A 17,547-nucleotide genomic window follows, 5' to 3' on the forward strand; every position below is an offset into this window, starting at 1 on the left:
TCAAACTCCTCCTGCCCTGTTTCTAACTGCCATACTAAACATGTGCACAACACCCATGTGATTACTTTGCCGCCTTGCCTCCTTCCTCTGCAGCTACTCGTCCAGTGTAGCAGAGGCAGGGACTCACTGGGGAACACCTGTCTCTTCATCTCTGTTGACATGACAGTGCCCCGAGAACAGGTATATACGACCAATACAGACCTTGTTCAAGGGGGAGGCAAGAGTGTCTTGCACTTGAAGGGGACCTGAGCTTTCCCTTCAGGGGTATTGATTTTAAACTGGTTATTAAGAAATAAAAGACTCAGAAAGAACTTTTGATCCACCCCCTTTCCTTCCCAAGAGGTACAGGTGGAAAGACCTGTTCCACGAAATAAATCTCCCTTAACCTAATTTGAATGGAGTTTGGTAAATATGAAGGTACTGAGCAGATCACCCCTATGTCCCATTGAGGCCAAAATGTTCCTGCCATATACTTTCCCTACTTCCTCCACCGCCTACAAGTTGTCTACTTCCTTTGAAATCTCAGATCCCATTCCCCCTTTTCTCAGCTGTTCAAAATGACAAACATAACCAATTTTACCTCACTGACATTGGAATTTTCATGTTTATACAAATTCCCCATGCACACATATTAAACATTTGGTCTCTGTAAATCTACTGTATAGTGTTTGAATTATTAGGGCAGGTAGTAGAATTTAGAAGGTGGGGACTTTTTTTTTTTTTTGTAGCCCCCATACACGCCTGTCCACATTTAATGACAGGGGTTATCATACCTGAAACCTGAAACTGTTTATAACAGTTCCAGAAACTCAGTCTCTGGTTTTTGGTTCCTCTGCCTCTTAAACTAATGACCTGCCCAGCAGCTCTGTTGTTATAAAACTGGGACCCTGTTACACTTTGGATACTTTTCTAATGGGAACTGGGTTCTGCTGCAGAACCCCGACCCTCAGGTTGACCCAAACTCCCAGTTTCTTACCATCTACAACGGCTGCCCTTTTCCTGTTCTGTCCCCCAGCAACTAAAAGTGAAGCTGTTGCTTTTAGCAGGAATTTAAAGACGGTTTGGGATCACACACACAAAAAATGGAACAATTCAAAAAATTAAATATTAATCATCACAATCCTTGTATATTTCTCATCACAGGGACTTGCTTTCAAGTCCTGTCCTCCCTTAGAGTCAACTGAGTACAAGCCATTGTAACCTCTCTGTTCTTTTACAAAACGTTTTTATTTTCCGTCTCCAGCTTCTACCACAGAATCAAACTCCTCACATAGTTTTGTGTATCTAAAAACTCATTTATAAACTTTACTAGTACAACAGTTGTATAAGTATAGTTTCTTCCATCACTGTAAGGTGACTGAATAGTAAACCAGTATGTGCTTACTGCATTTAATATTCATTATGGATTCCAAAGCTTTCTTGGAATATGGAAATGACAGAGACTTTCAAAGAGATACCATAGTTATCCACGTAAGTGTGTTTATGGAGCAGGTGAAAATTTGTGTGGGGTATATTCTGGCAATAATTGCCTGAAGTATATTATCTTTTTGCCCTATTGCTTGACAATGTACATATCTGTATTATCTTAAAAAGTCTCACTTTATCATGTTTCTAAAAATCAAATTGTATCTTCTGTTTTTCACTGAAATGGGAAAAATCATGTAGGGGACTAGTGAAAGAAGGCTGTTTAAGAATTTTGTTCGAATTTATGTTTCAACAAAGCAGATTTTTAAACACGGTTAGCAATGAACTGGCACAGGTCATGCTGAGTAAAAGATTAGTTGAAATACACTGAACACTGATTTTCTAGACTGTAGACTACCCCAAAAATTCAATTATAAATCTAATTACAACTTTACCTGTTAAACAATCAACTAGATTATTATTTGTTGCTGGATGTCTTGTTTCCTGCTGACTCAGAAGCAGGTGCACCTGCACATGTTAACTTTGACAACATAATGTGACCTAACAGCCCTGCCTTTTCCTACTTTCTGTATTAGTGCTTTTTCCATCATTTATTAAGTTTTTTTTTAAAAAGTACAAAAGCTGAGGTACAAACCACACATCCCTATGTAAAGGTATAAAACTAGGGAAGGATTTGTGACAGGAAGGGAAAGGGGGAGGTACTGTTGACCAGCAATCCCATATTACTTTGACTCCAGAAGAGTCCTCCCAGATGCTCCTCTAAAAATGAACTCCATGATCAAACAAATTTGGGAAATTTTCCAAACTGCAGTGCCTGGGGAATGTTGAAAAACACATCATAATAATAATTGATTTAGAAGTTCTGTAGTAAAAAGAAGAAGAAAAAATGTTTAGCTTAGTTTAACCCTCCATTCCCTTAAATTTACTGAATATACTTTTGTGTTATTAAGTCAAAGGCTTGAGGAATTAATCAAAAGGTTAGGGAGTAAAGAAAAGAAAGGCTTTTAGGAGTTCCTGTGCCCAGTAGAAAACCAGAAAGGTATTCAATACTCATATGGGGTATATGTCTGTAAGTCACAATCTTTGTGAATATACAGATGACATGCATCATTTTATGTTTATCAGATATCATAGAAAGTTCATTACATGACATGTTTCTACTAGACAGTTAATTTTGCATGCAAAAGAAATAATAAAGCCTGGTGTTTGGCTTATTACGAAAGCAGTCCACGTTTATATTCCTCAAAAATTTCACACTGAGATGGTTTTCTCTCAAAAAATACAATATTCCCAAGATTTAATTTTTCAATTCTCACTGAAAAATTTAGGACCGAGAGGCTGTTGATAAGAAAAAAAAAAAAAAAAAAAAAAAAGGTAGAACACATTTTTTTCATCCAGGATGCATCTTTCAAGTTAAATTGTATGGGACTGAAATTTACAATGCCAGCAGCTTGAAGCAAATGCAATAACACTTTAAAGTAGCATTACAAGATTTATTTTTTACATACTTAAAATTCAAAAACTCTTCAGAGAATACTGGAAATGGAAAATGTTTACTTTAGGAGCACTCAACTATGTTTTGGTTCAACACTAAACTGAAAAAGAATGCACAAAGCATACCCAACATGTGGTTCTTAGAGTCTGCTTTGTAAACAGATTTTAAATAATTGAAGTAGTACAAAAGACAAACACTCTTTAATTCTGCAAGATTACATATAGAAAGTGTCTCCAGGATGATATAAATCAGTAGAGAACCACCAAATTTTGAACAGAATCACATTGTTTTAGGCATTTACTCTAGCACTCATCCTATATAACTTTCTTAATAATGGAAATACACATGTCGCTATTGAACACTTGAAATGTACCTAGTATAACTAAAATTTTAACTTTATTTAATTTTAATTAATTTTATTTAAAATAAATAGTTGCATATGGCCAGTGGCTACCATATTAGTACAACTTTAGTCCTTCTAACTTACAACCTAGAATGAAGTTAAAGCCAAATTTCCCTACTAGACATAGAGATATCCTGTTCAGATGTTCCACTCTCTCAAAGGAGAACTGAAAATTAGGTAGTTCCAAAAGGAGCTTATTTAGCTATTTTTCTATTTTAAGTTTAGATTCATTTTATAATGAATTTGAAATAAAGCTATAAAGAAATGGAACATCTTTACTGTAATAGGTTTTTCAGAAGGAGAAAACTATACAAAAGTCAAATGTCGTGTGTGTTTGTTTGTGTGTGTGTGTGTGTGTTTACCCTCTATTGTAACAAACAGTAAACTTTCATATGGATAATCAGCACATTTCAGCTGACATCAGATGATACCACATTTTAGCATTTTATAGGTATATAAAGTAAATTAATTGTAAGTGAATGATTGAAAAAATGTTTAGTAAACAAATAACTATTAATAAAATGCAATATTATATTATTGGCTACTACTGATTTAGAGAGTAAGGAGTTTGTTGGAGGGAACAGGAGACTCCTATGAACAATTCTATGCAATAAATTAGACAATATAGAAGAAATTGACAAATCCCTAGAAACATAAAAATCTACCAAGACTGAATCACGAAGAAACAGAAAATCTGAATGGACAATTCACTAGTAAGGAGATTGCCAGTAATCAAAAACCACCCAACAAAGAAAAGCACAGGATCAAATAGCTTCACTGGTTCATTCTACTAAACATTTAAAAAGTAATACCTACCTTCTCAAACGAAAAAAAACAGAGGAGGAGGGAACACCTCCAAACTCATTTTGTTAAGTCAACATTACTGTGATACCAAAGCCAGACAAGTAAAACCCACCCCGCTCCCCCCCACACACACACCAAAAATAAAAATAAAATAAAAAATTGCATGTCAATGTCCCTGATGAACATAGATGAAAACATTCTCAACAAAACAATAGCAAACAGAATTTAGCAATACATTGAAAGGATCATACACCATGATCAAGTGGGGTTTCTTCTTGGGATGCAAGGATGTTCAGCATATGCAAATCAATGCAATTCACTACATTAACAGAATGAAGGAGGAAAACCATGTGATCACCTCAATAGATACAGGAAAGACATTTAACAAGAATCAACATCCTTTCATGATTAAAAACTCTCAATGAATTGGGTACAGAGAAGACACACTTCAATACAACATCAAATATGACATAAAAAAGAATCCCATTTACAATAGCATCAAAAATAATGAGATACTTAGGAATAAGTGTATCTAATGAGGTGAAATATTGAACACTGAAAACTATATGGTATTGATGAAAAAAAGTATAAAAGACACAAAGAAATGGATTAGTAGGATTAATATTGTTAAAATGTGTATGATTCCCGAATTCATTTACAAATTCAAAGCAATCCCTGTCAAACTTCTAATGACATTTTTCATAGAAATAAAAAATACAATCCTATAATTCATATGAAACCATAGCCTTGAAACAGAACAATGCTAGAGGCATTACACCATTTGATTACAGATTATATTTCAAAACAATAGTAATCAAAATAGTCTGGTATTAGCATAAAAATAAACATATAGATCAATGAATCAGAACAGAGAGCCCAGAAATACACCCATTCATGTATGTTCAATTAATTCAGGACAAAGGAAACTAGAATATACATGGAAAAGGGACAGTGTCTTCAATAAATGATTTTAGGAAAATGATATCCACATGCAAAAAATAAAAAACACAAACAATGAAACTGGACTCCTATCTAGTACGTCCACAAAAATCAAATCACAATGGGTACAACTACTAGAAGGAAACATAGGAGGTAAGTCCCTTCACATTGGCCTTGGTAATGAGTTTTTTTGGATTTGACACCAAAAGCAAAGACAGAAAAAGCAAACATAAACAAGCAGTACTGCATCAAACCAAAACACTGCTGCACACAAAGAAAATAATTAACAAAATGAAAAGGCAACATATGGAATGAAAAAAAATGCAAATCACATATCATATAAGGGGTTACCATCCAAAATATACAGATTCAACAACTCATTAGTAAAAACATAAAATAATACAATTGAAAATGGCCAGAGGACCTATATACACATTTTTCCAATGAAGACAAATAGCCAGTAGGTACATGAAAAAGTGTTCAACATCACTAATCATCAGGGGAATACATATCAAAACCATAATTAGATATTGCCTTACACTTATTAGAATGTCTCTTACCAAAGAGTCAGTAGACACAAACGCTGGTGAGGATGTAGAAAAAAGGGAAATTGTGGTGGGAATGTAAACTGATATAACTACTACAGAAAATAGTATGGATATTTCTCAAGAAATTAAAAATAGAACTACCATACGATCCAGCACTGCCACTTCAGTGTGTATATCAAAATGCAATGAAATCACTATCTCAAAAAATATCTGTACTCCCATGTTCATTGCATCGTTATTCACAATTACCAAAGCATGAAAAGAACCTATGTGTCAGTCAATGGATGAATGGATAAAGAAAATGTGGGATGCATATATTAATACAATGGTTATTATTCAACCTTAAAAAATAAGGAACCTGCCAGTTGTGTCAACATGGACAAAACTGAAGGGTATATGCTAAGTGACATAATCCAGACAGAGAAGACAAATATTGCATGGTATCACTTGCATATCTTTAAAAACAAACAAACAAACAAAACAAACGTTGAACATATAGTAACAGAGACAGGGAAGAATAGTGATTTCCAGTGACTGGGCTGGGGAAACAGGGAGAGTTTGGCAAAGAGGTACAAACTTTCAGTTGTAAGAAGAATAAGAGCTGAGGATCCAATGTAGAAAGTGGAGTACAGTTGACAATGCCGTATGGTGTAATTGACATTTTCTATGAGAGTAGAACATAACTGTTCTCACACAACGCACCCCCCCACAAAAAAAATGTGTGTGGTGATGGATGTGTTAATTAATTCAATAGTGGGAATCCCTCACATTTTATTCATCTATCAAACCATCATGCTGTGCACCTTAATTATATTGCGATTTTACTTGTCAAGTATACTTCAATAAAACTGAAAACATTTTTTAAGAAGTTAGAAAAATAAAAGGAGTTCATGCAAGCCTTAATTATCTTGACCTACTTGAGGAGAATTAAGCAATAAATAGAGCTTCACATTTAACAGGGATATAGAAAATCTTTCTATGGCCATTGTATAGCTAAGTACTAATTTTCAGGATGTTTGGCATAATATAGATTATTTTCTGCCACTAACTAGAAAAGAAAACAAGAAAATTAACAGTCAGAAAAACCACATCCTAGTTTCTGAAAGATATCAACAAAGGATAATTCTGAGTTGACTATGATTGATTTGAATATCAACTTCTTAAGACCTTGAGACTTAATATACAAGGCTATGAGAATTCTGCAGTATAATTTGCCATATACTGAAAATTCATACTTCATAATAAATAGTTCAGAAATAAAAAAGATTGCTATTATCTTTATGTTGCCTTTATTATTTATAATGAATGTAAAAAGCAGACTATATTGACTTTTATAAATTCGTATCTGACATTAGTTCTACTAATGATATTTTCTCTAAGAAAAGTTCATAAACAATAAAATCTCCTGATATTTTAGTTTATAGGTTCTGACCATAGTAGATAAGAAAGCATAAACACTGCTTGAGAAAAGTGACATTAATTGTGTTTATCAGCATGATTTATTATTTCTCAGGCTCATTCCTGTTCTTTTATGCTATTTCAGCTGATATTTTCTGCTCAGTTATTGCCAGTTCCTTGAAAAGGTGGGTTTATTCTAATGATGTAACAATAAATTGAGTCTTTGCAAAAGATAATCAGATGATTATATTTTACACAATGTAAAGCTATTAAATAAAAAGATTAGTAAAGATGGGGATATGACAGGCTCTGAATATATTCACTAAAATAATCTACATAATTTTGTGATTGAAAAAATAAAACAGTCTTTTGTTTTTGTTTTTTCTCACACTTTTTGGTTAGTTAATTAATTGTTCAATCCATTTACTTTGTAATAGGCAATTTCCATTTTTTATAGCTAAGGGTAAAAAACTGTGCTCTGGAAGAGTATTGGTAATTGGATATAATTCAATCTAAATTTATTCTGATGTCATATTAATACAGTCTATACCTGTAGGCAAGCTTTATAATTTCACCATTATATTTCACCTTCAACATCCCCTCAATATGCTGAAAGTAGGAGAAAAACAAAATGGAAGCTAAACTTTGTTCTGACTTAAATTTGAATCTTTTATCAACATACCAACTGCAACTCTTATCTTCATAAATCTCATTTACCTAAGTTATATGGTGGATTCAAAATAATAGTGGAATCCTCATTAGAATAGAAGTTAGACAACTTGAGATTTAAGTGCTAATTATGTTAGTCAAGTCACTTTGATTAAGGCTCAGTTTCTCCAAGGATCAGTTTACTTATTTATAAAACGGGACAGTAAAAGTTGTCCAATTGAAAGCTCTAATGAGACAAAAACCAAGTGTTATAAAAATGTAAAATAATTCTATTATTGTTTCAATTAGCTTCTCGTTAAAAAAAAAACAAAAAAAACAAAAAAACAAAAAAAAAAGAAGAAAGAAAGCAAACAATAATCCTAAAGTGGAGTTACTTGCCCCCAGGACAGCAAACCAAGACTTACTTGCAGTTTCAGCCCCTCCAGGAATGTGACCTTAAACTGATCAGATTGAATTTCCTGATGAACACTAGTAAGGTCATCTACCTGATAAGAACACTGCCTCCTTTCCCATCAAAAAAGGTGTCCTTTCCTGAAGGAAACATTTCTTTTTTTTTTTTTTTTTTTTTTCGCTAATAACTTTCTTGTCTTTCCCTATAAGGTTCTGCCTATAAAAACTTTCCATTTTGTACTTCTCAAGCACCTCTCTATTTACTAGATGGGATACTATCCAATTTGTGAATTTTTCAATAAAGCCAATTAGATCTTTACATTTACTTGGTTGAAATTTTGTTCATTACATTTTATTCATTGTAATGGAAAAGTTCTGGATGGATTTTTTTTTTTTTTTTTTTAAGCAATGGATTTGATCCTTGTAGAATCACTACAGACTTGTGTGGAAACTGATTCTTAAACACATTGTCTCTATCGACAGAGTGTGTGTTTAAGTTAATATAGAGACCTCCCAATACAATAATAAGGACACTCTGAGTGACTAATGTACTATATGACATATATTTCCTATGAACGCTAATCATTCAAACATGTTTTCTAAAAGGATGTAATCTTAGACATTGCAACAATCAATTGGAAATTTCTCTGTTAGGGACAAAGAAAACTTATGCAACCAAAATTATTTTTCAAAACAAAATTTAGATTTGGATGGAGGAATGTGAGTTTAAATAATCTCTCTTCTCAATATGTTGTGAATTAAACTTTCTGAAAAAAAATCAAACAGCTTAACAATGAACAACTCTAAATAGTTTAAAGACTCAAGTTGAACAGTGTTTCATGTAAATCTGAAGGCTCAGGACACGTACAGGAACCACCAGTTACAGTCAAATAGTAAAATTACAGACACTTTTCTCCCCCAACCAATTGACAAGGCATTTCATGCTGCGAATATCCAACATTCGCTTTGACAACAAGACATATATTTATTTTCCCTGCTATCCCAGTCAGGGAATCTTTTAACATTGTCTCAGTTGATTTAGTGCCAACTCGTCAGTCTTTTGACATTCGTCCAGGTAATTGGACCAAGAACCCCTGGTGAAAATTTGTCACAAATTACAGTGATATTCTTTATTCTTTAAATGGTTTTGGTTGGTAGAGGTGATGTTGAACAGACAGTAGGTAAACAACACACTGATCCACTGAATTGTAACACTGGGGATATTAAATAAACTGTATCATTTCATACCCTTCACTAGAGTGTATGAAACGACTGACTTTCCTCTCTGGAATTTAAAACAGAGGAAAAGGAAAAACAAAAACAAAAACAAAACTGGATTATAACAAATAGTGAGAGGAATTTAAACACAAAGCTTTAAATCAGGATGGATTTAAGGAAATAGGATATAAGAAAAATTAAGTCTAAGTCATGATAAAAGAAATATCTTGGATTTCAATTAACTTGTAGTTTATAGAGTAGCCAGACAGTTATTTAGAAACGGTACTAAAATTAAAATCAACTCTGTAGCCAACGGAGGTTTCAAAAGATAAATTATTAAAGAAAGTATATGGAAAAGATTTCTAATTCCTATTACTATATATAGCCCTTTAGATAACAAACAATCTTAATGCTTAGAAATTAGGAAAGATATTTCCATTTTTCAACACAGACCAAATGTAATACTCTGTAAAGTGTCAACTTCTCACCTCCCTATTTTTAAACTCACCCCTTAGCCTTCTGATTACCTCTTTGTTTTGAGCCTTAACCTACATAGCCAATTGATAATTTCAGTCTAAGCACATTTTGATTATAACTGATGGCTAGTATTATAATTATGACAAGTTCCTGTAAATGTCAGTTCTTATACACCATTTACCTGAGTCCCTAGTTAACATGTTCAAATTTCTTGTGCTTTAAGGTTGAGAATAGAATTGTGCTATATATCTCTTAGAGTTCTATAATTATATGGTTCTAGGAAATGAGATTTGCTTGGATCATAATTTAATATAGTCGAAATACTAGTAGAAAGTTGGTGAAAGCAGTTATGATAAAGTTTTTCATATTTTAGGCATTTAATCTATGAAGTATTCGATAAATTATCAAAGGAATTAAGAAAATAGATTTTGATATTCTAATATCTTAATTGGAATTTCAAAACTTTTTGAATCAATGGATTTTCTGTTATTTTGACTGGCAGAAGAGATGTGAGAAAATTGACAGAAACATTTAAGGAGAGAAAAAAAGGGATGTGTAGTTTGTAAACAAAACTGTCAGAGTTAAGTGTTTATAGTCTAGGGGTGTCCAAATTTTTGTCAACGTTTTTCACCGAGGGCCATATGTGGTAAAATACACAAATAGCTGGGCCACTCACTTGAGGGGAAGTAGTATTGCTTCACCTGGTTTATTTAAGTAAACTAAATATATTTTTGGAATTTGCTGTGGGCCAATTAAAAATGGATTGCCGGCTGCAGTTGGCCCGCGGGCCGCAGTTTGGACACCCCTGGTTTATATAGACTTTTTAAAAAATTAATTTGACTTAGGTGAAATAAAATCAAGGTATACCTTGGGATCCAAATCATCAAAGACAAGTAATCATGTTAACGAAACCAGTCATTCACTCTACAAATATTTACTCAGAGCTCACTGAGCCCAAAACTTGGGTTGAGGATCTAGAACACATATGGTTCTTCATCCTGATTGTTGTAGGGGCAGCAAAATGAAAGACAGCGATACAAGATGCTGAAAGAACAGTAACATGAGGTCACAAAGTTTAGGTCAGTTGTCTCAGAGGCCCAATTCAGATGTGGTAGATGATGAATAAATTTCTGCAGTTGACTGATTCTCAAAATTCAGTTGCATTAGAATCCCCTGGAGAGCCATTTAGAAACAGATGATTGAGACCCACCCTCAGGTTCCTGTTTAAATCTAGGGTGGAACTTGAAATTTTGCATTTCCCTACTAACAATCTGTGAGACACACAGATATAGATAGATAGATAATAGATAGATAGATAGATAGATAGATAGATAGATAGATAGATAGATAGATAGACAGACAGACAGATAGATAGATAGATAGATAAATGATAAATAGATAGATGATACTCCTTTCTATTGTGACAAAAAAAAGCTCAGAGAAGATCATTAATAAGACTAATGAGGTTAAATGTTTGTTTTTGTTAAAGCAATAAGACACTCTTTTCTTTGTAATAGAAACAGACAAAGAACACAATAATAATTGTAGTAGATAAGAACCATTGGTAGGTGTATGATAAGAAAGAGGATGTTTACATAGTCTCATAGTACCTCTTCAGAAGGAATTCATCAATTCCAAAGGAGAAAAAAAAAGTAACTATACAGTGGAAAAAACTGGCAGACACCACCATAGCCAAGGGATCAAAGTTAACATTATGAGAAATGAGACATACCCACAATATGTATATACATCCTCATGTGATGCACTGAGAAGGGCACAGCTTCTCTGTTGCAGTATCCCTGCCGAAAGTGAATAATTACAATCTAACCATTAGAAAATATTGGGCAAAATCAATGGAGGGATATTTTACAAAATAATCTGCCAGTATTCTTCAAAGTGTCAAGGTAATAAAAGAAAGACTTTCCCACATTGGAGAGGATTAAGGAAACAAGGCAACTAAACGTAGTACTGAATTCTAGATTGGATATTGGAGCAGAGGAAAAAATAAATAGTGCAAGAACGGGAAATTTGAATAAAGTCGATAATTAGTTAATAGCATTATATTAATGTTAATTTTACTAACATTAAAAACTGTACTATATTATGTAAGATGTTAACATTAGATGATGCTGGGATAAATGTATACAGATTCTCTATATACTATATTTGTAATTTTTTTTGCAAGTAGAAATTATTTTAAAATAAAAGGATAAATAAATATTCTGAGATTATTCATAACTGGCCAAGATTTTACTAGATATGACTGATTTCTACATTTATGAAATGATCTGAGTCAAAATATATTAAGAATAAATGTTGCCAACTGGGCAGTTTACCAATTTAAGCAGAATATCCATCTGCTTAATTATCTTCTTTTTGGTAGTGTTGCAGCCCACTGATTTGCCACAAAGTGTTAGTTAGTGCCACCTGCAACCACCTCTAAACTGAGGCATTACAACCCAAGAAGTTAGAGCATTTGCAAATAAGGGAGCTGGAATTATATTTTCAGTGATGTCTGGAAATTATAGATGAACACCTCTGATTTTAATTTCAGAATTGTAATAATGAGAGAGTAGACTGTACAAATTACAGATCTATAAGGTCCCAGATAAAACTCTTACATGCATTATTAATAGGGTATTTTAGAAAACAAAGTCGTGATCAGATTTCCTCCCACCCCCAAATGACAAATTATAACTCATGTTTGACTCAATTTACTTCTTTCTAGGAGAAAGTTATTGATTGATTGGTGAAGCCCAGAACAGCAGAACTACAGAAGATAATCAGTAAAGTCTTTTGTGATATTTTGTGGGAAACAAGGAAAATATTGGCAGAACACTTGGATAATTACATGCATTTTATGTTAGTTTAATTAGTGGTTGAAGTGTCATGGTTAATGGGTTAGTGTCACACTGGAAGAAGGTCCAAAGAGCTTTTCTTTCAGCCAAGTCTATAATTTTGTCAGTGACACATTGGACGGAAATTCAATGATGTAGTGAGCACCTGCCAAAATCACATTGTCTTCTTTTCTGCCACATGACACCCACTACCATGAGCACAACTTATTGGGAAAGAGAAAAATGTTTGATACAAAGATGGCCATCTCTGTGCTTCCAGAGATTGGCGAAACCAATTCCCTTCTCTTAGGGGAGCCACACAATTTGATCATATGAACGCTACTCTTTTCAAGCATTATTTTCCACCACTTTAGTCACCTAACTTGACTATGTGTACCTCCAGACTCTGGACTTAACTTTATTACACCTACCCTAATGCAACAGATATTTCACATTTCTAGGTATCTATATGAGTATTGCACCTACAGGAAGTACCCATCTCACATGGTGTTAATATATCTTATCATTCAATCAATCATACCATGTAAAATTTGTTTTCTCTTTGTTCGTTATACTGCAATTTATTAAGATCAGAAAAGTCTATTAATAGATTTTTTTAAAGTTTTATTCCAACCAAATGAATATTCTAGCATTTGAGAAGATACAAATTAAAAAAAAAAAAAAAAAAACTTTTTAAAAAACAAAGTGGTAAGAATTCTTTGACCTGACTACCTTTTGATTAATTTAGGTAGCATGCACTGATAAGTTGCAAACTTGTAGTGCTTATAATAATAATAAACATTAACTAGGAACTTACTGATACTTGGGTAACCAGGCGTTGAAGGGTCTCCTCCTGGATTTAGTGACACCATGAAGGTATCGTAGCTGAGATTGGCAGTCTTTGGTAAATCGCAGGGATCGACATACAGAAGGACACCTCCAAATCCAGCTTTTTCCAATAAGGAAAGCTAAGAGAGGAGAACAAACTGTTAAAAATATTGTCATATGGATTGAAAGTTCATATACTATCATTTCATGAATGTGACTAAGATGACTCCAGTTTACGAGGTTATTTTTTTTCTTTTAAAATACCAGACACTTCAGATTTCCCCTTTACCAAGCCCAGCCAGTTATTCTACCTGCCTTGCCCTTTCTTCTCTATGTCAACATTATTTAAGTAGCCTTCCTATAATGTCTATACTTGATTTCAGTTGTCTGACTATGAAATTCCTTCCTCCCTCTTTTTCAGTTGGTTCTTTAAGTGTGGGTACCACTGACACCTTGCACTTAGCAGGCACATGGTAGGCATTCAAGAGTATTGTTAAATTAAAGAACAGATGAGGGAGACGCTAGTTTGGCACAGCAGCAACACTTACAGAAAAGAGATCTCTGAGAAAATATTTAGGATGCACTTCTATTCGGAAGAATAAAGCGTGTATACACAACTTGATCTGAACAGCATCAAGGAAATACAGTGTAGAGAAATAAAAATTGATACTTGATATAAGTACTTCAATCTATGGCATATTTTCAGCTCCTTTAAAAGTGCTTCGTAGTTTCCAACATTTTATGTAAAGAACAAGTATGTATTATTTTTATAAGACAAAACAAAACAAAAAAACAACTGAACACTGAGAACCTAAGCACGGTATAATTGACTCATGTATCTTCTATAACAAACTACTCTGATCAGACTACAGTCATTTTTTTCCCCAGCAGTGTATAAAGAAGAGGGGCAAATAATTTAGTGGAGGAAGGATGAGAGAAGGAAACAAAGAATATGGGAATAAAAGGGCCGGATTTAAGACTGACTCTCCAGTGTCACAGTGAATTCTGTAGGGAAAGCTTCTAATGTTTCAATGCTGAAGTTGCTATTCTTAAAAACAATGGTCAGTGGGATGATTTTGAATGTTCTGTTCATTATAGGAAAATATATGAAGAGAAAATAAGAACTTTAGAGAACAATCTTTTAAATATGAAAATGTACTTTTTTATTACTAGTTTATGATAATTAGAGAGAAAAATAAACATGACAGAAAAAAAAGCCACCAAATTATTGTATTTATCAAGAGGAAGCAAATGTTAACATGTTAAAGTTTCTAGACCCTCTGATTAGGGCTTATGCACCTATACATACTTACGAAATATGACCACATATCAACAATAGTATTTTGCAATCTTTTTTTTTCCAATTAATAGTACATACTAAATGTTTGTGTATGTTGCTATGCACACATTTGTATAATTTTAATAACTAATATATATTATAAATGGCACTATATACGAGGCCATCAAATATTACCTAAGCAATCCCTAACTGTTGATTATGCAAACTGTTTTTCTTTCTTCCTTTCTTTTTTAAATTATACTTCAAGAAACTTCCCTATAGTTAACTAATTGCAGAAATATCTACTTTCATGAAATGTATTTCCACAGGTAAAATTTGTAGGTCGAAGTATTTCTGTTTTTTATGATTATTGATAAACATTTTCTTTGGAGAATCACTTGCATAGGAAAAAGTATTTTTACAACTACTGAGCCCCTTATCCATTCACAACTATATATTGAGTATCACTTTACGTAGACATTGGGATATGGACATAAGTAGGAGAAGGTCTCTGCTCTCAGGAAGTTTAGTTTCCCAGTGGAATGATGAAGTGTTTTCATTGAGTGCTAAGCCCAATTAATAGGCAATGAGTGGCTGCCTGGAAAAGGACTGTGAGGCCCGGTTCAGCCTCAGTGGAAGGTGGAAAATGGTTCTATGAGAGACGTCTGCCATAAACACAAGACAGGGATGGACTGATTCACTTTAAAAAAAAAAAATAATTTGCTGACCCTGCTTTAGTGGGATAGTTAAAATATCTTCAAAATCTCTTCTAAAAAGGTCAGTATAATAATTGATATTTATGAAACCTAGTAATTTAGATATACCTTATTAAAAAATAAGATGCTAGAATGCATGTTTTGTCTCAATTATATTCAGTAATACACTGAGACGCTTTTTGTTATCTACATATGACGGCATTTTTATATACTTGATGGTCTACAGTGAAGCAATGTGGTTTAGCAGTATACTATCTTTGGCCAGACTTGATTATATCCCCACAGCCCTGAAGAGATAGCCCTATATGCAATTTGGCCCCCTCTTTCCATTCTCTGCCTGCAATGGTTGGATCTGAGGTAGACACCTCTTGAATGTTGTCAAATCTAGTTCCTGGTTCAGTGACTCAATTTCAGAAATCATCTATTGCTAGATTTCCAGTTAAGTAGGCAACAGATGAAACTGCCTATATTAAATCAAATAAAAAGTGTTCCTCTGCATTTTTTGCATTGCATTTTGAACATGGTCAGGTAGGGGTTCCTCAAAATGTTCAAAAGATCTACTATTCTGGTAAGATACATACACACACACACACACACACACACACACACACACACATATATACACATATATATACACACACACATACATACTTATGTATTCATTCAAGGCAAGCCAGTGCAAAAAGGATGAAGCCAGTTGTCAACTGGGCTGTCTGGTTTAGCTGGTGATAGACTTTCCCAGGGGGCACAGGTGAAAGTTGTTAACTTTGCTCAGGTCCCCTCATAGCTTGAGACCTAGGATGACAATTATACTGGGGGTCTATATCCTGAAAATAGAAGGTAGATGTAAAGCCAAGATTTCCTGACATCAAATTTCAACCATCCTTTTCTTCTCCCTCTCAAATATATGTGTGGTAAGTGTGGGGTTCTTCACTGTACTTACAACCTTATAAACTAAGACATTTGACATAAGTAGGGCCAGTCAGAAACTGGAATTGAAACATAAAAACAAGTCAGACAGATGATGTGGGACCCAAGTTTGGTAAGGTCATGGAGATGCAGGACATGGCTACTGGGTCCTGTGGTACACAGACACACTAGGCTATCGCCCTGGAGGGACACCATTTCCTAATTCACACAAAGTGCAGCGTGAGCAAGTGGGTTCTCCGTTCAGAATGAATTCCTTGACACCCACCCACAAACTAGTGTTTTCAGGGCATGAAAGCTATGAGCCTTGCCTAGAAAACTGGTGACAAAAAAGGAATTCAGAGAAAACAAATGAGAGTGGGCAAGAGAGGGAATACCACACATGGACTTCATGTCCATCTGTGTTCCTTTCACTCGGACTGGCTGAAGTTTTCCTCCCTTTTTTGAAAATGTTGTGGTCAATTACAAATAAACCAATCCATACCCAAGACAAGTGAAAAAATATTAGATGGGGAAATGTTAGTGGATTTTGGTACCAACCCTGACACTTAAATGACTATGTTACATATAATCTTTCTAGGCCTTGGTTTCACCATCCATAAAATACAAAGATTGAACAACATTACCCTTAAATATGCTTTCTGCTTTAAATGAAAAATGATGTAGTCTAATCCTATGATTGAAAAAAATGTTATGGAGACATTAATTGTACTTTTAAATATATTGTCACACGTGAGATTTGCTTTTAACTATTAGTAAGGAATAGTTTTGAAAGATAACAATTTCTATGTCTAAAAAAGATTTTTCAAATAGTTGTATGATATGGTTTCTTATAACGTATAGTATACATATTTTAATTTTGCATTAAACGTTTATTAGGACAAAACAAAGACAATTGAAATACATAGATTCTATACATTAAAACTGTTCTGAGTAATTGAATCATTCTTCCCTTCCTTACTAAGTAAAATTTAATAGTACACTATGAAGTGCTAATTTAATCTTTCAAAACTACTTCACAGGGCTTACATGCCAAATCTTGTTGTGTACATATGACAATTGCAATAAATCATGCAGGGTTAAATTAATACTATTTTAATGCAGCTATCAACATTTTGCTTATATTGGGAATATTTCTACTCTAATAAGTACTTCAAACAGTATTTTATCTCCAGGAAAAAAGTAAATATTATG

The 17,547-nt window shown here is 33.7% G+C and overlaps 1 protein-coding gene across 2 annotated transcripts in view; it reads right to left on the minus strand.

Moving 5' to 3' along the window:
* NAALADL2 (N-acetylated alpha-linked acidic dipeptidase like 2) overlaps positions 1–17,547 on the minus strand; it is a 902,549-nt gene that overhangs the window by 439,591 nt on the left and 445,411 nt on the right. For both annotated transcript variants that reach the window (XM_081070260.1, XM_081070261.1), the window contains exon 5: positions 13,421–13,571. In XM_081070260.1, the coding sequence (XP_080926386.1) occupies positions 13,421–13,571 (151 nt within the window). The remainder of the gene's footprint in view (positions 1–13,420; positions 13,572–17,547) is intronic.

This window comes from Rhinolophus hipposideros, assembly GCF_964194185.1.
Source record: "Rhinolophus hipposideros genome assembly, chromosome: 2".
Lineage (NCBI taxonomy): Eukaryota > Metazoa > Chordata > Mammalia > Chiroptera > Rhinolophidae > Rhinolophus > Rhinolophus hipposideros.